We start from the raw sequence: 25,221 nt of genomic DNA, 5'->3' as shown, positions 1-25,221 counted from the left end.
TTACAATTAAAAGTTGATATCTCTTATTTTTTTTAATACCATAATATCATAAATATGAGAGAAAATTTGAACCTACAACTTTTTAGAGAAAGTTGTCGTTTTTTGTTTTTTGTTTTTCTATAAATTATATTTGATTTCTCTTAATTTCTTTGACATGTTTTACCCGTATTTGATAACACATTTTTTAAGTTTTGAAAAATTAGTCTAGATTTTGAAGAATGTATTTTAAAAAGTGATAACCAAACAAATAAGCTCATGGGGCAAACTAGATTTTAAATTTTATTCTCAAATAATATAAAATAACAAACGAAATAGTCATCGAGCAGTATAAATTATACCTACTTTACAAGCAATTTGTATTATATTTCTTGTTTACAAATTTGTTTGGCTGATGTTGCTTTGTTTCATACATATTCATAAATTAATTGATAAAATGTTATATTAACTCATTATCATTTAGCTAGAAACTCTTACTAATTTATAAATATATTACTAAACACATATCGAACTATTTAAATTGAGACTGGTGATCGTGAACGCGTGCAAAGGGGAGCTATTTTATTAAATTCCTTATTTTTATATTTTTCAATTATCAACAAAATGTCAAAGCGAGTATACTTCAATAGGGATCGAACTCGCAATTTCTTGTTCGAGATATAGGTCAAATAACCCTCGCTTTGACACCTTGCATTCTTATTAATCACTGTAGATGTGCATCAATCCTAATATGGAGCGTTAGTTATTTTGGGATTATATTTGGCAACCGAGAGAAGGATTTCTAAATTAAGAACAAAATAAAAAAGAAAAACAAAAACAAAAACAAACGATGAGTAGATGTCGTGGCAACGGGTCAATTTTATTAATTAGCTGTCAAACGTTCATTAAGATAATATTTATCTTCTTCTTTTAGCTGACTCATTTTCCTCTTCTGTATTTATTTATTTAATTTTCCCAAATTTGCATTTAAGTACTTTACCTTCCTTTTTAATTAATCAATATCATTTTTTCCCCTTTTAATTATCAGCCAAATTTACAAACAAACAAAAAATATTTTTTTTTCAACTTTGAAAAGTTGAAAGATTCATCGACATGTTTTATTGTAATAAATAATTGTACGAGATAGAAAAATTCAAAGTTAAACTAAAGAATAAAATTTCAAGGTTTCAATATTTTCTACTAAGTTCAACCCTCTCAAAAGAATCTAATATTTCAAATTTTAGTTGAGAAATATTTTATAGATTATCTTGTTTTTGTTTTATTATCTTTTTAATTTGATTAGTTAAACTCGTGATTTCATAACTATTTTATTTTTAGTTTTTTTTAACTTGTAAAAATTAAGCTGTCAAATTTTGAAACCCAATAGTAGCTAAATAATCCAAACGTGTTAAAAAGTAGTTTTCAAAAAGTTGTTATTTTAAAATTTAGCTAATAATTTTGAAAAACATAATAAAGAAATTTAGAAAAAATAATAAACATAATTTTTACAAAACAGGAAACTACATCCATTTCAAATTTGAGTTTGATTCTTAAAATATTTTAAAATTATATCACAAACGAGACTATTTATCCACAAACTCAGTTAAAAGAAAAAGAAAAGAAAGGTGGAGTTAGGAGTCCACGTGGCAGAATTTGATTGGTAAGTGACTGGTGAGGCAACACATGCATGAAGGCCAGTAAAATTCATCTCCCGCCACCACGATGCTTTTTGAACGTTTCTTTTGGATTAGTTTAGTTCAGTTAAAGAGATAAGACAGGGAGATTATCGGAAATCTATAAATTAAGATATATTTTAACTTTTTTGGTTTGCGTATTTTCAGTTCAGGACTCCGCGGGTTTCCAATTTTCCGGCAAGGACTTCTCTCTGCCACTATATAAACGCGCGATTTCTCCTTCCCGAACTCGCCGCAGCAAAACCTCAGAGATTTAATTCATCGATTCGTTTTCTTTTCCGTTTTCTCTCACTTTCTCGGCATTCCTTCCATTTTCAGAATGACGATCCTCATCGAGCAGCCGAAAATCGGTATGATTTCAATCTCTCTATTTCAATTTTCCATTGAATTGAATGTGTTCTTCTTCGCAACATCGTTTCTGAGTTCTCTGTACACAATTTCGCTCTATTTGATCAACGTCCTGATTGATGATAATAGCTTTGCGATTAATCTTTTGGTGTTTTTGTTATTTTGAGCAGCATTTTTCTCGATTTTTTACCCTAGCTAGTTGCAGAAATACTGTTGGAATTCTAGTCGAATTTTTTAATCCCTAAAATTACTTTTCGAAACTGGTTGTTAGTCTAATTCCACAATGTCTCTGTTTTCTCTTTAACTTCCAGATTCTTAACAATATTTCCGAAAATTTTGCCCATTTTTAAATACAAAAGATAGATTTATGAAAACAATTTTGAGAGTAGATAGAAAACAATAAAATAATTTTAGTAAATCAGCATAAAATTTTAAAACAGAAACTGCAAAAGAGTATGTCGGGATAGAAGTTCTCCTTGCTTGAACCCAACGCTTATTCAAAAATGATTAAATAAATTCATGAAAATGAGAACCATAAACATCGATAACTGTCAAATAATTAGATTTCTTAATAAAATTAGAAAAAAAACGATGGGATCGGTAAGCTATTGAAATATTTTGAAACGTTGATGCCTAAACTTTTTGAAAATATTTCAGGGATAAAATTATATAAATAATTTTTTTATAACATTTTTAAATAAATTAAAATTTATTAATATTAATGTCATATCTTGATATTTTTTTATACTTGTTGATGAAAATTTAATCACTCGTTGAGATAAATTTAACATGCAACTTTTCAATTAAGAAAAAGAAAAGAAAATATATATATATATATATAATTTAAAAAATAAGCTTTGTTTACTAATTTTTTTCGAAATCTCAGTCGAAGATTGACAATAAAGTATGGGTTTGACGTTTGAGAACTACATTTGTTTGTTTTTTTTAATGGCAACATTTTGTTTAGTTTCTATAATTTGATTAGACTTGGACTTTAAGAAAATTACTGATTAATGAGATTAAATATTATGAATTAAATTTACAGGATCAGAGGTTGAGGAGCAGAAGCTGTGTAATTTAGAAAGTGATAAGTTGGTATTGGACGGTGGGTCTGTAAATTCAAAACCTGCACCAAACGACGCCGCATTTGTCGCCCCCGAAATTAACTCTTTTGGCCATTCATTCAGGTTACCTTATGAATTATAATCTCATTTGATACGATTTTCATTTTGTTTATTATTTGTTTTCTTTAATCTTCGTCTATTTTTTTAATAAGAAGACCATTAAATTATCTTGACGTAATTTTTAATTATTATTTAACTTTAGTTAAAATTTTAGACACTATGCTGCTAGGAATTTAAAATGGAAAATCAAGAAGTAACAAATTAATTCATTATCCGCGATCCTCCCCCCCATTTTTTTTTTAATTTATTTGTTTTCTTAATTTTCGGCTGAAATTTATTGATTGTGTAAATATTTTTGTAGGGATTATGATGCAGAAAGTGAAAGGCAAAAAACCGTAGAAGAATTGTACCGCTTGAACCACATCAACCAAACCTATGATTTTGTAAGTTCGATTAGTTGATAACAAAACTAATTTTAAGTAAGATAATTTTTTTTGTGGGACTATTGGAAAACAGGTGAAGAGAATGAGAGAAGAATATGGGAAGTTGGAGAAGGTAGAAATGAGCATATGGGAATGCTGTGAGCTGCTGAACGAAGTAGTAGATGACAGTGATCCAGATTTGGATGAGCCTCAGATTCAGCACTTGCTTCAGTCTGCTGAAGCCATTAGAAAAGACTATCCCAATCAAGATTGGCTCCACTTGACTGCTCTCATCCATGGTACAATTTTCATTAATTATTTTTATTTTTGTTATATTTTTGTCTTAATATTTGGTCATTCTAGTCCCTCTGATTTCATAATGTTTTGATTCATTTAAATACTTGTACTTTCATGGTCTCTCTATTCTTAAAAGTGACTATTTTGGTTCATAGTTTCAAAATTCTAACACGACTTCTACCCATCACAAAAACTCTTTAATATAAAGTTATGGTTACATTTTAAGAAATATATTGAGTATTGTAGTGTTGTGTTGAAATTGTAATAGGAAAAATGAGATTAAAAATAAAATTAAGGGACGAGAATGATCATTTTTAAAAAATATAGGGATAAAAACAAAATTTTAAAAGTAAAAAAAGTTAAAATGAACCAAAATTGAAAGTACCGGATCAAAATGTACATTTTAAGATTACATGCACACAAATAGTTATTTAACTTTTAATTTTTTTATAAAGTTTAAAATTTATGACATGTACTACATATATATATATATATGTTATTATTTATTTTACAATATTTGACTGTGTGTTTTGGTGGGGTTCTTTTAGACCTTGGAAAGGTTCTTCTTCTTCCTAGCTTTGGAGGGCTTCCTCAATGGGCTGTTGTTGGTATATTATTCTTTTTGGCCCTACTGTTTGTATAATTTTTTGAACCTTTTTTCTCTCTTTATACAAGGGTTTGTTTTTTTTTTAATCTTCATGTAAATATTTTGTAGGTGATACACACCCTCTTGGCTGTGCTTTTGATGAATCTATTGTTCATCACAAGGTAGTAAAAACGTTAACCTCAAAATTTAACTTTCGTTCTTACTTCTTTTCTTTAATTTTTACAGAACCATGATTTTTTCATTGCATCGTAATGTTTTATGTTTATGATTTTTCATTTCTAAAAATTTGGGGAGAAACAAAATCTTCAGTGTTTTATAGAGCTAATTTCGAACGAACAATTTGCTTTTTTTTTTTCTCCTGCTGCTCTGCCCTTCAATATAAATACAACCCAAAGTATTTCTATGAATTGAAAAACTAAACCAATGAAATTAAGTCCGTTTTATGTATTCTAGTTACCAACTTTTTAAGACGTTTTCAAAAACTTATTTTTATTTTTACAATTTAGCTAAAAGTTAAACGTGTAATTAGAAAAGAAATGTGAAAAAATTCTAAATAAATTGTGGGAAAAAAAGCATAATTTTTAAAAGCAGAAAACTAAAACAAAATAAAGAGCCCCTAAATCATCAATAATCTAAGAACCAAAATTTTAAAATAAAATTGTTATCAAGTAGTTTATGGAAAGAGATTTCTGATGGTTTTTTTCCTTATATTTTGCAGTACTTCAAGGAGAATGTGGACTATGATAATCCATCTTATAACACCAAATATGGAATCTATTCTCAAGGGTGTGGCCTAGACAACGTAATGATTTCTTGGGGGCATGACGATTATATGTACTTGGTATTAAAATCAACCTTTTTTAGTATATTGTTTTTTTTTCTTATGATCTTAAGATATATCAATTCAATTTCTGTTACTATATGAATTTGCATTCAAAATAATCTGTAGGTGGCTAAAGAGAATGGAACTACCCTACCTCCTGCTGGATTGTTTATCATTAGATATCATTCATTTTATCGTAAGTTTCCATTTCTTGGTATAATATGTGAGGTAAAATAAATAATATGATTATTGATAATTTTATTTTATTGTAGCATTACACAGAGGAGGAGCATATGAACACTTGATGAACGAAGAGGATGTTGAGAATTTGAAGTGGCTCAAGATTTTCAAGTAATTTAATCAATCCCATTTCTTCAATTGGGTTTTTTTTTTTAATTTTTTTAATCGTTTCAATGAAAAATTATTAAGTGATGTTAATATTTCTTTTGGAATGATCATGTTCAGCAAATACGACCTCTATAGCAAGAGCAAAGTTCTAGTCGACGTTGAAAAAGTGAAGCCTTACTATCAATCTCTTATTGAAAAGGTAAGAACTCGACACGCATATTTAACTTTGATCTTATTCAATTTTATTACTCTTTTATTTAGACACATTGAATCGGAAGTCCATGGACATCTTACAAGACAGACATTTTACTGGTTAAGAATTAAGATTAGCATTTGATTCCCATAAATGACTAAATTGACCCAAATTTATCGGTTTAAGCGTTTTGGTTCATTTTGGTGATATATCAAGTTTAAAACGAGTTTTTGAGTTAATTGGTGCGTTTAAAATAATATTAGAGAAGAAGGTCCAAGTGTTCAAACTGTATTGTCATTTTTTCTCTATATAATTTTGATTTTCACTTGTTGGACAAATTTTCAAATTTACTAGTGAGGAAGAGAGTACGGATAGATATCCTATAATTTACTATAGAAAACGAGAAAAATGGTTATTCCTCACAGAAGTATCATTTTTTTATTACTATTTGGTTTTTAGTATCATGTTCCTAAAAATTATTCTTATTGGTTAAATTTGATTTGAAACTAAATTTCGAAAACAAAACAAATCAAATTTTTTAAAACTACTTTTTTTAAATGATTTTGAAAATTATGTATATAAAAAAAGTAACACAATAAATTCAAATAATGTTTCTCGACTTAATTTTTAAGAAGGTAGAAAACGATAAACGACATAGTTATCAAACGGGGCTTTAATCATAAATTTGGTGTATAGAGTCGGGTTTTTCCGACAGTGATGACTGGATATGTACTTTTTTACAGTATTTTCCCGCAAAGCTTAGATGGTGATCATCGATCAATTAGAAAGTTTTGGTGAGCATCGACGAATATGAGGATGGTGATTGACTTGATTGGGTGGGTTCATATATATTAAAAAAAGATATTATATGTACAAAATAATAATAATTGCCAAATTTTAGTTTGTAAATTGATCGAACGTATGCATTTTATATTTTCCAAGTTCACATCTTCGGTTCATGTACGCAATTTTTATTTAAGCCAATCAAGTTAAATCTTGCATCTCGTTTTCGTAATGATTTTAGTTTTCAAATTTATCAGTGTGATAGAGTGGGATATTTGTCTTTTTCTATAAGCTAGAGAGAGAGAGAGAGAGAGAGAGAGAGAGAGAGAGAGAGAGAGAGAGAGAGAGAGAGAGAGAGAGAGAGAGAGAGAGAGAGAGGCATTATTATTTTAATGCAAGGTGGAAAATTGACAGGCAACGTGTATATTATATATTTAATGCCAATAGGCAATACCTATCTTAATTAATTAACTATATTATCATCTCATCTCCAATTATGTTATCATATCTCTTTAATGTTTCATAGGATTCTTCTTTCCTCTTGTTTCTAATTCTATTCATAATTTATTAGTATTTTATGGACAAATGTGTTTGAAGACTTTCAATCGTATTTTATTCTTCAAATGTAAAGTTATATTTTCGTTAGCTTTGGTCATTATTTTGGAGTTATGTTGATCTTTGCTTTGTTGGACAATATTTAAACATTTATATGTTGAGAGTTTGACACATATAACACTATGATGAGTATTGGATATCTAATTAAATAAATTATGTTAAAAATCATCTCAATATATATTCTAGTTAGCAACATAAACACTCACCTTAGAAAATAAAGATAATATAATATAATAAATTGTTAGAGAAGGAAAGTTGAATTCAATGGAGAAAGCTAATATATTTTTTTATTGGTGTTTGAGCATGAACGCAACATTTATTTATTAAAGTATAATAAACATCCATTTATTTATTAAAGTATAATAAACATCCAGTACATAATAAAATTAGACCAACCAACCACTCTAATAAAGTGAAACTAAGCATCTTTGCTAACCCTAGGAAAAAAAATTAGGATGGGAAGATGGCTCTGAAAACAAATAATTTGAAAATTTATAATTAAATGTGCATTTTTGTAGCTAAAAGTTTAGATTTTGTTTATTATTTTCACGATTTTTTTTTTGCAATATTTATTTTTCATGGGCTTTTCCAGGCTGGGCAGAGGCCCATCAGGCAATTATTTTACGGGCCCTTTAGTATTAAAGCCCAAAAGCAACACATTAGCGGCCAGGAAAATACATCTGCACACGTGCGATGCACGCGCCATGTCGTCTCCCTCCTCTTCCTACCGGAGCATCGGGTCTGCTTTTTCCTCTGTGCTCTCCACTTTCTCAGCCATTGTTCCATCCCCTCTCATTTCACTTCGAAATTCATCACAAGACTCCTTCAACTTCCTCGAATTTCAATTCGCACCCCTTTATACTTTCAACTTCCCACTCAAATCCCACTCCTATAGTCTCATTTTCACTGAACTCTCTCTAATCAAAGCGTTTCAACGTAAATTTTCCTAAATTCAGCCTGTTGAGCTTCTTTTCTCTCTTTTGGAATCTGGGTTTTGTAAATTTACAAAACCCCATTTAGATTTCACGACTTTAGCAGCTAGTAATTCGTCTCAGAAATGGCTGAAAGCGTTTTGTGTTCTTCCCAAGCTATCTTTATCAGCTTGATTACCGTCATCACTCTTAGCATTTGTGTGGAAGTTAATGCCGATACTGATTTTTCGATCGTCAGTTATGATGGCGATCTCTTTAATGGAGATTATTCGCCTCCTTCGCCTCCTCCGCCGGCCCCGTTCCCTCATCCTCCATCACTTTCGTGCGAGGATGATCTCAAGGGAACCGGGTCGCTCAACACCATATGCGAGCTCAATTCCAGCTTGAGTTTCACTGATGATGTGTATATTGAAGGAAGCGGGAGTTTGTACATTCTCCCCGGTGTGAGTTTAAGTTGTTCAGTACTGGGCTGCACGATACAGATAAATATGAGCCGGGAATTTACTCTAGGTCGTAACTCGCTGATAGTTGCGGGAACTTTAAGGGTTGATGCTCGAAACGTTAGCTTGTTTGATGGCTCTGTGATTAATGTGACGGCGTTGGCCGGAAAACCTCCAACGCAGACCAGTGGGACTCCGTCGGGTTTTCAGGGGGCTGGTGGCGGCCACGGCGGCAGAGGAGCGAGCTGTGTGTCGGATAATACGAAACTGCCAGATGATGTTTGGGGTGGGGACACGTACTCGTGGTCTTCGTTGGATGAACCATGGAGTTTTGGTAGTAAAGGGGGAACGACTATTAAAGAAGAAAGTTATGGGGGGGAAGGGGGTGGGAGGATTTGGCTTGAAATTAAAGGTCCAATTGAAGTTAGTGGTGGGCTTTATGCGGATGGAGGTGATGGCGGTATGAAGGGCGGCGGCGGTTCTGGTGGCAGCATTTACATCAATGCCCGCAGAATGTAACTCTCTCCTCTCTCGTTTCTCGGTTCTTACTTGCCCCTTAATATTTTTCCTTCACTATATACATATTTTTGCAGCTTCAGTTTCATCTGGTTCTGTTTCACTCTTTTGCTCCATGTTATCAATCGAGATAGAATCTTCTTTACTTCGAGTAGGAATGGCGTGTAAGAAGTAAAAATATGCCGATATGGTTTTTTGATGGAAAAGGGAACAGTGAGAATATAATGCTTGTGATATATATTATGGGCATTTCCTTTTGATTATTGGAGATATAGTACGTAATGCTGAGTTTTTTTGTTAATTTTGACATCGGGGTGGCTTGGGTCGTTTAGAATTAACATGGTTTTCCATGGATGTCTAATGAAAAGAACACTAGTTTCTGAATTGCAAATACTTGGGCGAATGGTTGTAAATGGTTTCTGCAGAAGAATAAGCCCACTTGATATGAAACATAAATATCAGTGGTTTTTAAATGTCATTATTTACAGGAGAGGGCCTCATTTGAATGATTTTTATGGTATGAGGACTCGGAACTGTGAAATAAATATTAGGATAGTGTTTATATTTAAAGTTGTAAGATTGGGGAGTAGTAGTAGGTTGGGCTTGTATTTTAAGGACTTCAATTTTCTTGATAGTTTGAACTCAAGAAGCTTTCTCATGTGTTTCTTCGGACACTTTATTAGATAGGTTCGAGCACTTCACTTAGTTCTAAATCATTATTTGTAAGTGATCTAGGAGCACACAGGTAATACAGTTCCTCTGTGAAGAGCAGGACTGGAAGTGGCAGGTTAAGTACAATTGGTGGTAATGGATTTGCTGGAGGTGGAGGTGGAAGAATTTCCATCAATGTTTTTAGCCGGCATGACAATACAGAATTCTTTGCTCACGGTGAGGTTATGCCATGTTAATTGAAAATTTTATTAGATTTATTCCTCAGCGACTGTTCCTTCCCCATTACGGAGTGTTGCCAATGTCACTGTGTTCTTGCTCTGATATCTTCATAATTCAGGGAAGGAAAAGAATGTGAAAGCATCTTATCTAATATTGTGAGCTTTATGTGTTGTTTTTAGGAGGGAGGAGTTATGGCTGTCCTGAAAATGCGGGTGCTGCAGGAACATATTATGATGCCGTGCCACGAAGCCTTATTGTCAGCAATGGCAACCTATCTACTCAAACGGACACACTTCTTTTAACATTTCCAAAGCAGCCACTTTGGACAAATGTGTATATTCAAAACCATGCTAAGGCGTTGGTTCCTTTGTTTTGGAGCCGTGTACAGGTTACAAATTTCAGTATTTCCTTGAACGATTATTTGTAGTATTACTTTTCTAAATTATGTTCTCATATGGGTTGCGCTTGCTAGGCTATTTCTTGTCCTGCACTTATTGATTTTAAAGTTTTTGGTAACAAGAAGGAGAAATTTTATAACGAAAAAGAACTCAAGTGTCCACCAGGGTATAATTTTACTTTTGCCAAATGTTTTTTTTTTTTTTTAATTTTTATATGAAACAAATATTTTATTGATGGTATGAAATATACAAATGGCCGCAAGGGCAATTACAAGAAAACCTTTCAACTTGTTATAAGATCGTGAAGAGAGTAGTTGTTAAAGGGAGAGTAGAAGCATTTACACCAACCAAGAGCTAATAGTAAAACTCTATCAAAAAAACTATCAAAAGAGTGTGGTTTATCGTCGAAGACCCTATCATTTTTTAGAAAGCCAAATTTCCAAGCGAAGGGTAAATGCTTGCTAGAATGGAAGATTAACGAACAATCATATTCAAATAATTAGACATTTTGTTTCTTTATCACCAAGGTAAAAAATGAACTCATCAAATGTACCCTAACCTATCAGCTAAGCTTCTATATTTAGTGGTTGTTTAATTGACAATATTTGCCCTTGTTAGAGAATCCAATTGTGATATATTTTGTGGCTGGAAAGGGATATTTGATGATATGTAATTCCCTCTCCCGCAGAATTCTTCTATCTTGCTATTTTAAGACAGGCTTGCAAATATTACCATGCAACCAATGGTTATTTCTTATTCTACGCAAGTAAGCTTAGGTGTGCTTAAGGAAAACTTTTTTAAGTACAATATCAATAAAATTTAATAAGATACTTGTCAGACTTAAACTCCAAATCCCTACTCTCCTGATTCAAGGACAAGTTCATCAAACATCCCTTTCTACTCTGCTGTGATTGTAAAACATTTCTTTCTATTATGTACTTGTATAATGAAATGCTTCTGACTCTTCTCGTAGGTTCAAGGACAAATTCATTTATCAGTTGGTGCAGTCCTTTCCTTTGGGCTTGCTCATTATGCTTCATCAGAGTTTGAGTTAATTGCAGAAGAGCTTCTTATGAGTAATTCTGTTGTTAAGGCAAGTAGCTGAGCATTTTGTTTCCCTACTGTCAAACTTTACTATTTGAGCCATTTTTTCTTTTATCATTGCTTGGGCTTTCTCAATGGTTCTTTCCATATTTAATTAACATTTTTAACAGTGGACTGATACTGATTCAGGAAGTTCTATTTCCCCTTTAACTTGTGGTGGTATGGGTAGCCATGACGCTCCATCTTGGACCCTTGACAAGAATCAAACTATTCTATGTCTATTTTCCAGTTCTAAAATCTGTGGCAGTTATCCTCCTATTGGGTGAGGGGCGGGGTGGGGAATCTGTAACATATGTTTTGTTGTTGATCAGCGATCACTATGGTTTACAAGCAATTGGTGACTATGAATTTACATACATTCTTTTTGAGTAATTGTAATCCTAAAAACTTTCTATCTTGGACCATGTTTAGTTCTTTTTATTTTTAAGGCTGATCGTAGACAAGTTTTTTTTAGAATTTTTTAAAATAAAAGTTACTTCTTATTTGAGACATTTCAATGTTTTAAATGTTTTTCCTCTGCCCGTTACTATTTTAAATAGGTTGACAGTTTCACATTTTCTCCATATACTGGAGTCCGGGTTATGTTTGTCATTCATATTATTGTTCCTGCTGATATGCAGATATTTGGGGCCCTTCGCATGTTTGTGAAAATGCATTTAATGTGGGATTCCAAGATGCTAATTAACGGTGGAGACAGTGAAATTGTAGCTACGTCTCTGCTTGAAGCCAGTAATTTGTTGGTTCTCAAGGTATTTCATCCTTCGCAAACTCCTTAATTGACTAAAACACATGCAGTGAATCATGCCCTTTTATCCTGTCTTTGTAGGAGTCGTCTTCTATACATTCAAATGCAAATTTAGGCGTTCATGGACAAGGATACTTGAATCTTTCTGGACCAGGGAATCTTATTGAAGCACAACGTTTGATACTATCATTGTTTTTCAGTATCAATGTGAGCTGAATTATGGTTAATTTTCCTTTATGTTTAGATTCACTTAAACCATAAACGTCAGAATCATGACCTTTTATTTGTTGTTTGTTTGAACTATGTGTTGAATGCCTACTTCAATAATTTTAAGGTTGGGCCCAAGTCATTTCTTCGAGGACCTTTGGATGATTCAAGTGCCAATAATACGTAAGTTTTCTAATGTATGAAAATGATCAGTAATTTCATTTTTCTTTCCCTAATTTTTTCTATAAATTGCAGGAGACCAGAGCTCTACTGTGAACTTTCTGATTGCCCAGTTGAACTACTACATCCCCCTGAAGATTGTAATGTGAACTCTACATTGCCATTCACTCTTCAGGTGTTCCATTAGCCAGATTGACCGCTAAGTAGTTATCTTGTGTGGGAGAATATTATTTTTGAGATTTTCCTGGTCAGATTAGTAAATAGTTCATTATACCGAATAAACTTTTCTTTGTCTAATCTGATATTGGTTAGCTTGACTCATTTCTGCAGATTTGTCGAGTTGAAGATCTAACAGTTGAAGGCACTATAACTGGATCTGTTATTCATTTTCACTGGGTCAGAGATATATTTGTTTTCCAATCTGGTGCAATCAGTGCTTCTGGTCTTGGTATGCATTTGCCTTCAAATTATTCTGTTCTTGCCACGCGGGTTCAAGTAGTATTTATGAAAAATTGTTATATACCTGCAGCTTCATCTCAACTGGAGGTTGAACATGTTACACTTGTGATAGATAAAGAAAATTTTCTACTATCGCATGTATTTTTGGTCTTTCACCCTATTTTATACTTGGTTATGTGCAGGTTGCACTGGTGGAGTGGGTAGAGGTAGATTTTTTTCAAATGGTCTTGGTGCAGGCGGTGGACATGGTGGAAGAGGGGGGGATGGATATTACAATGGTACTTTTATTGATGGTGGTGTTGCATACGGGGATCCTGATCTACCTTGTGAACTTGGCAGTGGTAGTGGAAATGGTAGTCTTGCTGGTGAAACAGCAGGTGGTGGGATTATAGGTAAGATTGCAATTCTGGCAATTTGTTATTTATATTTTAATGTTATATTTACTTGAAATGAAATTCCAATCTGTGACATCAGTGACAATTTTTCTTTGCATTTTCATATGCTTGCATATTGTTAAGTCTCGTTATTTACAGATTATGCTGTATAGTAAGCATAATTATCCTCCAAGATGGCGTTCCTGTTCTATTATAGGCTTGATCTGACCATCTCTTTATCTTCTAGAGACATGTTGAGATTCTAGGTAGTTCGCAGATAATCTACTTCAAATTTTGTGCTTAAATAAAATGGTTAGCAGCACTAATGGACACTGATGAGGAGCTTTAGTTGGACTGTCTTCGTAATTTGTATCTATTTGTGGTGAAAATGTTAGAACTCTCCACTAATAAATAATTATAATCTGACTTGAATGGAATCAAAGTGTATATTGTACTTTTCTACTAATTCTGCTCTTCATGGGTTGGTTGGGGTTCAGTAGGTTGAGTAACGGCCGTATAGATTATGGTGTGGAACCTCTTTCCTCAAGAAAAGAAAAAGAACCCCAATGTTTGTTTGGGATACCTGCATTTGTTCTCAAATTTTATTTTTCTGGTGCATGATGATAATAAACTTCATTTTCTGCATGCTTGTACAGTGATGGGGTCACTAGAGCACTCAGTAGTGAGTTTATCTCTTAATGGGTCCCTTACATCTGATGGAGAAACCTTTGGACGTGATGTTGGAGGGCAAGGTGGTGGGAAAATGTTAAATATTGGTCCAGGAGGTGGATCTGGTGGAACAATTCTTTTATTCGTGCAAACGGTATTGCTTGGTGAATCTTCTGTCATTTCTGCTGTTGGAGGACAAGGCAGTTCAAATGGTGGGGGTGGCGGCGGTGGTGGGAGGGTTCATTTTCATTGGTCTGATATACCTGTTGGGGATGCATATCAACCTATAGCAAGTGCAAGAGGAAGCATTTATGCTGGGTTTGTGCCTATTATTTCTCTCTTCCTCTAATACTTTATTGTTCTTTAGTTGTCATCTCATGTTTTATGAACGCATGTGACATGGTAACAAAAAAAGTTCAGTAAATAATTCTACAACTTTGAGTGTACTCTAACAAAAAAAAAAAAAAAAGGAACTAAATTACGAACTAGAAATAGCAATAAGTATGAAGTGTACTATTGAAAATAAAAAATTCTACACTGAATTCAGCTCTCTCAAAAAGAGTTTGATGGTTGTTTTTTTTTTTCTTCTCAAGTCTTTTAGACAGATTCAAATTCTTAGGATTAATTATATGTTATACACAATAGCAACTCTTCATGTTAAAACGGTGCAGTTTATCTTCATAGTGTATGTAAAATTTCTCAGTCCTCTCAAATTCCTAATTAGCTGACAATGAGAATAGAGAAAATGTTTGACACTTTTTGGGAATGGAAGGAATAAAGGTAAACTTGACCATTTGGTGAGGTGGGACCTCACTTCAATGACCTGTGGAATATGCTGATCTGGGGTGGAAACATCAGAAAAGGAATGAAGCTTTAATCATCTATTCTTGATCGTGGTTACAGGAGAAGCTAATGGAGTGATTTTGGGTCTAATGAGTGTCAAGTGGGTGATTCATAATACTGTAAGAGAAATGTACCGAGCATTTTTTGCAATGATTCCTTCAGGAAGCGGAGGAATATCTCTTTTTTTTGAAAAGAAACTATTTCATTGATAATATGAAATATGAGTACAAAAGGGGAGAGACTCAAAAGAGGGCTACAAAACCATAGTGTCGAAAAAAGGGGAGCATTTACACCAAGATACAACGAAGACAACTATAGATTCAAAAAGTTGATGCGATGAGCGCTCCCTTCCTTGGAATATTCTATGGTTTCGTTCTAGCCAAACAGTCCATAGCAACGCCCTGACAAAATGGAGCCAAAGACAAAGTTTTTCCTTTTTGAAGCGATGACCAGTGAGAGTATAAGCCAATAATTGAGAGATATCCTTTGGTAGAGCAACCGACCAACCAAAAAGAGAGAGAAGCTTGTTCCATAAACCAGTGACCAAATTACAAGAGACAAAGATGTGCCCGATGGATTCTTCATGTTACTTGCACAAGGTACACCAGTGAGGGGAAATATTCAGATAGGGCATTATTCTCTGTAGCTTGTCTTATGTGTTGATAGCGTGGAGGCTGGATTTCCAAAGAAAAAACTTAATCTTCTTGGGCTAGTGGTCCTTCCAAATAGTGCTGTACACAGAGGAGGATGCCAGTGTTGTAGCTGATTGGTGGAGGTCTTTAAGAAGGGAGGAGGTACTGAAATGGGTGTGAGATTCCAATCTCCAAATTACAACATCCCTATTGGTTGAGAGGTGAGATGAGGAGAGTTGTGCAAGAGAGAGGCCAGCTCCACAATCTTTGTCTCCTTGAGATTCCTTCGAAAATTTTGTCCCAAGAGCTATCACTAGGAGACCAAATATCACTACCAACACTCGATTTATTGTTGTGCAAAGCAAAAGGGAGAGGGAAGGAGTTGCAGAGGGGTTCATTAGTGAGCCAAACATCTTTCCAAAATTTCATATGGGCTAATCTAACTAAAGCAATTATGTTGGAATTGTGATTGGTAAGAAATCATAGAATCTTCGATGAGGTTGAGAGGAATGGGTGGAGGTGGTAGAGGAGTCTACTTGTATATATAGTCAACGTTATACCCCATATGTAATAAATTCAGGCTGGAAGAGTTTTCTCTCTCTTTTTTTTTGGGTGAGGTCCTAGGATTTTTACCAACTTTTATATATGTTGTTTTTTTTATCAGAAACATTGGTGTATATATATGGGAAAAAGAACAGCCTATAGGCCGGGGATGGGAAGGCCCTCTACATCAACGACAGTTTTCCGATAGCGTATAAGCATCAGAAGACTGCAATTACAAAAGAAAACCTTGTGGTTTAAGCACCAAGTTGAAGCAGTAATTTGTACACAATTACAAAAAGAATCAGAAGAACGGGAGGGGTTGTTAAAAACCCGACTATTTCTTTCTTTCCATAAGCTCCACAAAATGGCTTTGACAGCACATCCCCAAAGAACCTTGGCTAGGAGAAGCCCTGAAGGGCCTCAAGAAGCCAGTCTTCTATCGCCTTTGGCATACATCCAACAAAACTGAACTCTTTGAACAAAACGGACAACAAATCTGAGGCAAACGGGCAGTGTGGGAAGAGATGGTCCATGTTTTCAGAATCCTTGTAACAAAAACAGCACACCGAAGGAGAAAAGCACCAACTTGAGAGGTTTTTTGGACAATCTCATGTGTATTGATACTTCTTTGGGCTAGGCTCCATAAGAACACTTTGACCTTCTTTGGGTAATTGAACTTCCAAATCTGCTTGATCAAATGGACCTTCAGTTTTGGAGGGCACTCAGTAAGTTTGTGGAACAAGGATTTGGTGGAGAATGACTTCTTGTTATCGAGAGTCCACAGGATCTTGTCATCCCCACTGCCCAATTGAAAAGCACCTAGCGATTCCATCAAAGAGAGCAAACTATACATTTCAGTATCACGAAAACCCCTTCTAAAAACTCAACTTCCAATCTGATTGAGCTTCATCCCAACACTCAGCCACTGTTGCATCTTTCTTGAGGGTCAAATTGAACAGATCTGGGAAGAGAAGGTCTAAGGCAGAATCTTTCAGCCATAAATCCTTCCAAAAACGAATTCTTTGCCTATTCCCAGCCTTAAAGCGAACAAAACTTAGAAAAGAATCACCCAACTTTGCAATGTCGAACCATGGCCTTCCTAGGGCTTTCTCTTCTGGGGGGATGGCCTAGGGCTTTCTCTTTTGGGGGGAGGGTTGTCCATCCGAGCATATCCTCTCTATAGATGCTAGCAATAGAGTTGTTCCAAAATGCAGTTTTTTCGTTCGTGAATCTCCACAACCACTTATGTAGAACAGCTTCATTTCTTTGTTTAAAACTGCCAAGACCGAGACCCCCATATTACCAACTTTTATATACTTCTCACTAAATCAATAAATAATTTTGCCGTTGCAAGGAAAAAGTGGCTGAGATAAGTCATGATGAGATTAGTTATACTCATTTCTTTGCACATGGACATCTTGTCAATCGATCTTTTTCTTTAAAAAAGAAATATTTACTACTAGCTACCAGCATACGTTTATTCTGAAGTATGTATGTTTTAGTATCACATGATTAGCCTACTTAGTTGATAGGGAGGGTATTTCTTCATTTTATTTGATGATCATCATATTAAAAAATGCTTAGCTGTTTTTCTTCTCTTCTATGTCAGGGGAGGCTTAGGAAGCTATCATGGTTCCGACGGCGAAAATGGCACTATCACTGGAAAGGCCTGCCCCAAAGGGCTGTATGGTATCTTTTGTGAGGTAGTGTCATTGGGCTTTAGAAATAGGTGCCCCCTGCCCCCACCTCACCCCCAACCTTTTCATTCATTGCCATTCTGAAATTGGGGATTTGGTTCCAATGTCCTAAAATATTTTTTGAATTGGAGAATTTTCATTATTTGATGGCCACTTTAAGGGTCTTATTGAATTAGATTAGCCCTTTCTTTTATATATTTAAGTGATACAACACAAGCCTTTTTATGCTAGATGATATTATGCATTGAATCTTGAAATAGAATTTAATTTCGGTTAAATTTAAACTTGAGTAGAGTTCACTGGCTCTTGTTAGATCAAGAAATTAAATTTGTCCCCGAGAAAAACTAATTTTAAGCATATAAGAGATCATTTTAAATATTTTTCTTGGAATCTTTTCTGCTCGTAATCAACTTAATTCATGTAAAAATCATTTTGCAATTATGTTTTCTCTAATTTACTTCTGTAATATAGCTTAATTTTATCCATTCTTTGCTAATGAGACTGCAGGAGTGCCCTCTTGGAACATTTAAGAATGACACTGGATCTGATAGAGCCCTGTGTACCAAGTGCCCATCTAATGAGCTTCCTAGTCGTGGCATATATGTTACTGTTCGAGGTATGGTCTTGTTGTGATCATCATTAATGAACAATTATTTAGTTTCTGTTTAGGTTGTTCTCTTCTGGCCGCTTTGGCTTTTTGAATATATAGTGTCTGTTTCTTATAAAAAAAGAAAAGAAAAGAACAATTATTTACATTTTGGGGCCAAGGAACAAAATTCTATTATTATAAAGAAAATATGCAAGGAAATAGGACTAATAATCTCAGTACAGGATAAATAAGCTATCATAAGTTTAATCAACTATTACAACTTGGCATTCAATTTTGCACAATAAGAAAAGATTTATATTTAGATATTTAGTTATCGACACCCAAGAGAAACAGTGGAGAAAATAATAATTATTGGCTAATTTGAAAAAAAGAACAACCATTCTTTGGGAGATATCTCATGTAGTCATGTTTGATACTACCGATCTGCAAGAAGTTTGATACATTCTTCTGGCAGAGGATCATGGAATTCATTCAAGAAAGCCATTTATGTCAGTAACTTTTATTGATTACCTTTGAATATTGCCTCCTGCAATCGGGAAGTTATCTTTATCTACCAATTTTATTCTCTTGTGAGGAATTTTCTAGAAATTTTTTCACAACGCTTTATCTTTTTATTAAAAGAAAAATTTGAATTCTTCCAACAGGTGGTGTTTCTGAAAGGCCTTGTCCCTACAAGTGCATTTCCGACAGATATCACATGCCACAATGTTATACAGCTCTAGAAGAGTTGGTGTATGCTTTTGGAGGTCCTTGGTTATTTGGTCTTATTCTTATTGGACTCCTCATCCTTCTAGCCCTGGTGTTAAGTGTTGCACGTATGAAGTATGTTGGTGGGGATGAATTACCAGCCACGGTACCTGTACGACAAGGCTCTAGAATAGATTACTCCTTCCCTTTCTTGGAGTCCTTGAATGAGGTCTGCCTTCTTTCTTTTCTATTACCAGTGATCATTTTTTTTAGGTCACTGCCAACATTTGAATACCTTCCCGACGGAAGTATAAATCTTTAGTTTGTTTAAACATAATATTTTTCAGGTTCTGGAAACAAATAGGACAGAGGAATCCAAAAGTCATGTGCATAGAATGTATTTCATGGGCCCAAATACTTTCAGTGAACCATTGCACCTATCTCATTCGCCTCCTGAACAAGTAGCAGCAATTGTGTAAGCATTCTCACTTTTCTGTTGTAGGAGAATGATATTTGGGTGACATTTTCAGATTTCTGTAGAGAAGACTGGTTGTTTTTCTGCTTTATATTTCAACTTTTTTTTACTGAAATTTGTATTATTGAAGTAACCTAGTGTATGATGAACCCCCTCTGAGAACATGAGTTACTTGGCAGATATGAAGATGCATTTAATAGGTTTGTGGATGAGATTAATAATTTAGCTACTTATCAGTGGTGGGAAGGATCAATCTACAGCATTCTTTCTATTCTTTCCTATCCGCTTGCGTGGTCATGGCTACAATACTGCCAGAAAAAGAAAGTGCAATGCCTTCGTGAGTTTGTTCGATCTGAATATGATCACTCTTGCTTGCGTTCTTGCCGTTCACGTGCTCTTTATGAAGGCCTCAAGGTTTATTTTTTAATTTTTTAGTTTCTTCATTTGTTGACTTTTCTTATAGCATTATACCATCAACATCGATAAATATGAATTAGGATAATTGCTAGGAAAGCTTTATGTAATACTCTCTATGTGGTCAACTAAATGAGATCTCTCTACTCTTAAAAAGTATTTTCATTGTGGTCAACTAAATGACATGGATCGTTCAACAGCTGAATTGATAGTGTTTGCAAGGCAAATAGGATAGTGGTGCACAGACTTTACCAAGAGAGTCTTGATATGAATCAAGAAGCCTCCATAAAACTCCATCGAAGATACAATCTTGAACATGATGTCAATTTACTAAAAGAATCTTAGTGGTGTACTAAAGGAATCTACTTTGAAAGTTCAGCAAATACCTTTTTCTTCATTTACATAATCCATGCTACTAAGCCCCAAAAAACTTATGTACAATAAGGAGACCTAGACAATGTTCTTTTGTTAATTTCAATAGAATCAACAATTTGAATAACTTGTTACTTCAGGTTGCTGCTACTCCTGATTTAATGCTTGCATATGTGGATTTCTTCCTCGGTGGAGATGAAAAGAGAGTTGATCTTCCTCCTCGTATTCAACAAAGATTACCAGTCTCTGTACTTTTTGGGGGAGATGGAAGTTACATGGCTCCTTTCACCCTCCATAGCGACAATATTCTAACTTCCCTAATGAGTCAGGTTTGGCAATTTCCTAGACTTGTAGTTGTGAGAACATTAACTTCTATTAACTATCTGATGGATGAATATTGTTTTTAATGTTAAAAATGACTTCTCAGTCTATTCCGCCCACAATATGGTATCGGCTTGTGGCTGGACTTAACGCTCAACTACGCTTAGTTCGTTATGGACACCTAAAGAAGAATTTTGGCAATGTTATTGGTTGGCTAGAAACACATGCTAATCCAACTCTAAGCGTCTATGGTATGCGGGTCGATCTTGCCTGGTTTCAGCCCACAGCTTCTGGATATTGCCAATTTGGTTTATTGTTATCTGCTTTAGAGAATGATAATGTGCAGCCATATGCTGAAGGCCAGCGTAAATTATCATTACCTGAGAGACAGTCATGGTAAAATATTGAATCTAACTTCCTCGGTTTCTCACTACTTGTTAACAGTTAAATTGAAATTCGTTCCCTCAACACATGCAGTTTGCCTAGACTTATGAGTAGGAAGCCATTGGACCAGTTGAAAATCACCGAGCAGAAGATGATCCAGAAACGAATATTTGGTGGAATTATACAAACCAAGAGCCTAAAAGCTCTTAAAGAGAAGAAGGCTATATCTTACCCCCTCTCATTCATTATCTACAATACTAAACCTGTTGGCCATCAGGTGGTTATTCTACTGAAGCTTAAATTTGGTTATACCTTTGGATAACGCTATTGTAACTTCAGTCTCCATCTTTTTTTTCCCCTCAGGATCTTGTTGGTTTGGTAATCTCCATGATACTATTAGGCGATTTTAGCTTGGTCTTGCTCACTTTGTTACAGATGTATTCTATTTCGCTGCTCGATTTTTTTCTGGTTTTGTTTGTCCTTCCTCTCGGTCTGCTCTCTCCTTTTCCTGCTGGGATTAATGCTTTATTCAGCCATGGACCTAGACGCTCAGCAGGTCTTGCACACGTATATGGTCTGTGGAACATCACATCCATGATTAATGTTGTGAGTAATTCTTGACTCAATCTTATTGGCATAAAGAAGTCATGTTTGATAACCATTTTGTTTTTTAAAATTTAACTTATAAATATTACTTCCAACTATTTGTGTTTTTTTACATGTTATCTACGTTCTAATAATATTTTTGAAATTTAAGCCAATGTAGTTTTTAAGAACTTATTTTTGTTTTTAAAATTTGACTAAGAATTCAAACGTGTTTGTAAAAACGAAGAAAAACACAGCAAAAAAATTGAGAGAAAGTTTGGATAAATGCACCTATTAACCATCAACGAGGTCAAAGGTTGAATCTCCCACCCTGCATTGCTGTACTCAAAAGAAATTGAGAAAAAGTATGTAGGATTTTTAAAAACAAAAAACCAAAAACAAAACTGTTACCAAATGGGTTATCACCTCCTCACCCTTTTATAATTTGACACATCAATAAAATCGTTTCTTATCGAGAAAAAAGAAAGAAACTGTTTCCGTTTATTTCCAGATTGATAAATGATGCATTTCCAATTTTTCCTTGATTGTTACTGGAGATATCTGATATAGACCCTAATTCATTTTCGTCACTTGTCTGATGCAGATAGTTGCTTTCGGTTGCGGGTTAGTTAATTATTTATACCATTCGAGTAAAAAGAATCCCAGCTTTCATACCTGGAATTTTAGCATGTGAGTAGCCTCCAATCAATTGCCTAATGTACCTGGCTGGTATAGTCATTCGACGTTTAAACTTTTGCTTGTTATTGTTGAAACGCAGGGATGAAAGTGAATGGTGGATACTTCCTGCTGGATTAGCTCTCTGCAAAATTATCCAAGCGCGACTCGTTGATTGGCACGTCGCAAATCAGGAAATTCAGGACTTCTCATTGTATAGCAATGACCCAGATGTGTTCTGGCAGACATAAAAGAACATGCATTTATAGGTAAATGTGAGAATGATACAAACAATATGATATTGATTTTTTTAGAATTTGATTTTTTTTGTGTTGAGAGATAGTATAGGCATTGCATAGGTAAAGAAACTTATGAAGGTCCTTGTCAAAATTTGCATAGTTTTACTTTATTACCCCTTGCATATACAAAGTTGTTGAGCTAGCATGTGTCTACCAATATTCTTTCCTCTCCCCATGTGTATTTTTGTACATATATAGTTTGACCCACTTCAATGGTTGACAGATTTATCCCCAATGTATTACCATAAAACCTAATGGATCCTTCTACCTCTTGAATTAATACAAGTTTAGTGTTCTATTCCTGTCATCTTTGCTTTCATTTTCAATGCTGTATATTTGGGTTTTTGAGAGCTCTGCAACAATTGAAGCTCTAAATTGTCTTGCATAAACTGTGTTCATATCTATCTACTTCATAAACCTGTAATAAGTTTATGTTCTTCTCTTTTCTTTTTTTCATCTGTTGGTACCATCACAGTTTTGTAGTTAGTTGGGCATAGTATTGATTCAAACCCGACGAATCCAGTGTATAAGGTGGAACTTTATACCATACGTTATACATCCTGTTACGCCAAAGAAGGCTCTAATATGTGGTGTGTATTGTTTGTTATCTTCAGACTTTTTGATATGATTTTTATCTTATAATAAAATTTGGAGTGTTCATTTCCCAACACATTCTTAATCATTCTTGTGCCATTGTAGGATATAAATGTGAATACTGATAAGCATTCTTTGCAAGAGCAATTAGCACTTGTAATATTTCAATTCCAGGCCTTGTTCTTTGTAGAAAGAAACTTAAAACTTAGTTTCTGGTGTTCCATCTGTTAGAATATTGGGAGTCTGCAGGATATATATGTACACTCTATTTGAGCATGGATGTGTTAATACTGATTAAGATTATACATATTTTGAAACACCTGATATGAACTGATGAGTCGGAGTGACGGTTGGTCGGGGCGGTTCGGTTCGGTTATAACCAAAACCGGCATCCGAACCGACCTTGCAAGGTTTGATCGATGCAATTCATTTTTCTTATTAATAAGTAACATTCTGATTTCTTATGATGTGATCTTGCAATGCTCATGGGAACAAATTTGACAAAAAGTGATATCAGAATGACCTCAATGCCTCTTTGAATTAAAGGAAATTTTCTAATTCTAAAATGTTTATACGCTCTATACAACAATAACATCTACAAGGTTATTATTGTACTTTAGATGTTCTCTCTATGTTTCTTTTGAAAATTTAACCATAAAAATTGAATGGTCATTAAATAAATATTGTAGTGGCTACCCAATTAACTGCAATTTAAAACGAGATTTGACTCTACTGGCTACCCAATTAACTACAGCTGTACTAAAATATAAAAATAAAAAAGTAACGAAAGTTGAGGTCAATTTCCCCAAATAACTTTTAGTTTTTTTTTCTTGTGAACTAAAAATAACGAAAAGTAAATAAATAAAAGCAGTTGGGACTGATCTACTATTAAATTTTCATCGACTTTTCTACATTCAACATTGATATTTCTATATTATCACAAAATAAATTAAAAATGCATACAAAATATTAACAAAGTATTACTAATATAAATATAATTTTATTAATCTATTTAAAAATATGAAATATTTATTTATTAATTTGAATATTTGTTACAATCTATTTATGTTTATAATTTTTAAATTTTTTTTTTAATATAACATGGGCATGAGAAATCGAACTCACAACCTCTTGGTTGAAGATATATGCCAATTAGCACTGAACTATGCTCACTTTGACTTTTAAAATACTTTTGTCGATATTACCACCAACATTTTCATGCATTTACATTTTCATCGATATCCAATATTTAAAATCTTGACCCAATCAGAAGATTTTAAGGGTGGAAATAAATTTGGGTAGGAAGTACATGATTGGTTGGTGGGTTAAAGTTATTGTCGGGGAAAGGACACACATTATTAACATGCTAAAATTGGCGGGATTTTTTCATGCCAACACATGCTGGTTTTCTGCCTCTCCTATTTTTTCATCTCTCTTTCTTATTTTTCTCTCTCTTATAATTACTTATTCAGTTAATCATTGAAAGTTCGTTATTGTTAAACCTTCAACTAAACGGCTATTTGGCCCACGAGAAGGAACTAAGTCTTGATAGAAAAAATAATGATTTAATTATTTAAACGTGAAAGTGGATATGATATTTTTAGATGAAAATATGTGTCTTAATCCTCCGTTGACCACTTAGATTAGTGTAGATATAATTTTTCTTAAACATTATAACATTACAAATTCAAATTTTTATTTGTATGATGTTAGAATTTTATTTTATACTTATTTTATTTTGATTATTAAAATTTTAAATGTATAATTTTTCTTAGTATAATATGTAAGGGTGAGGATTGAAACTCTCAACCTTATGGTTTGATACATATACCTTAATCTGCTGACCTATGCTTTGGTGCACTATAAATCTAATTTTATTTTTAGAATTAATTTATAATTATTACACCAACCACTTTTATTTATTGGAAAATTATATTGTGCAGAT

The 25,221-nt window shown here is 33.8% G+C and overlaps 2 protein-coding genes across 2 annotated transcripts; both read left to right on the top strand.

The window, feature by feature from the left end:
• Nucleotides 1-1,827: 1,827 nt before the first annotated feature.
• Nucleotides 1,828-6,832, top strand: MIOX5 (myo-inositol oxygenase 5). Its single transcript, XM_022299056.2, has 11 exons — nt 1,828-2,020; nt 3,064-3,205; nt 3,504-3,585; nt 3,659-3,863; nt 4,410-4,469; nt 4,577-4,629; nt 5,187-5,309; nt 5,418-5,487; nt 5,564-5,642; nt 5,757-5,838; nt 6,576-6,832. The coding sequence occupies exons 1-11, from the start codon at nt 1,990-1,992 to the stop codon at nt 6,600-6,602; spliced, it is 954 nt and encodes a 317-aa protein (XP_022154748.1). The 5' UTR covers nt 1,828-1,989; the 3' UTR covers nt 6,603-6,832.
• Nucleotides 6,833-8,018: 1,186 nt separating this feature from the next.
• Nucleotides 8,019-22,989, top strand: LOC111021860 (uncharacterized). Its single transcript, XM_022298960.2, has 22 exons — nt 8,019-9,117; nt 9,891-10,006; nt 10,189-10,397; nt 11,381-11,500; nt 12,132-12,260; nt 12,338-12,463; nt 12,591-12,646; nt 12,719-12,818; nt 12,974-13,091; nt 13,285-13,494; nt 14,133-14,463; nt 17,773-17,866; nt 18,368-18,476; nt 19,115-19,386; nt 19,505-19,632; nt 19,812-20,046; nt 20,559-20,747; nt 20,846-21,135; nt 21,217-21,400; nt 21,487-21,729; nt 22,313-22,398; nt 22,487-22,989. The coding sequence occupies exons 1-22, from the start codon at nt 8,288-8,290 to the stop codon at nt 22,632-22,634; spliced, it is 4,323 nt and encodes a 1,440-aa protein (XP_022154652.1). The 5' UTR covers nt 8,019-8,287; the 3' UTR covers nt 22,635-22,989.
• The last annotated feature ends 2,232 nt before the right edge of the window (nt 22,990-25,221 follow it).

The sequence above is a fragment of the Momordica charantia genome (assembly GCF_013281855.1).
Source record: "Momordica charantia cultivar OHB3-1 chromosome 8 unlocalized genomic scaffold, Mcharantia_2.0 BLBB01000008.1, whole genome shotgun sequence".
Taxonomy (NCBI): domain Eukaryota; kingdom Viridiplantae; phylum Streptophyta; class Magnoliopsida; order Cucurbitales; family Cucurbitaceae; genus Momordica; species Momordica charantia.
This window is presented reverse-complemented; position numbering and strand designations above follow the sequence as displayed.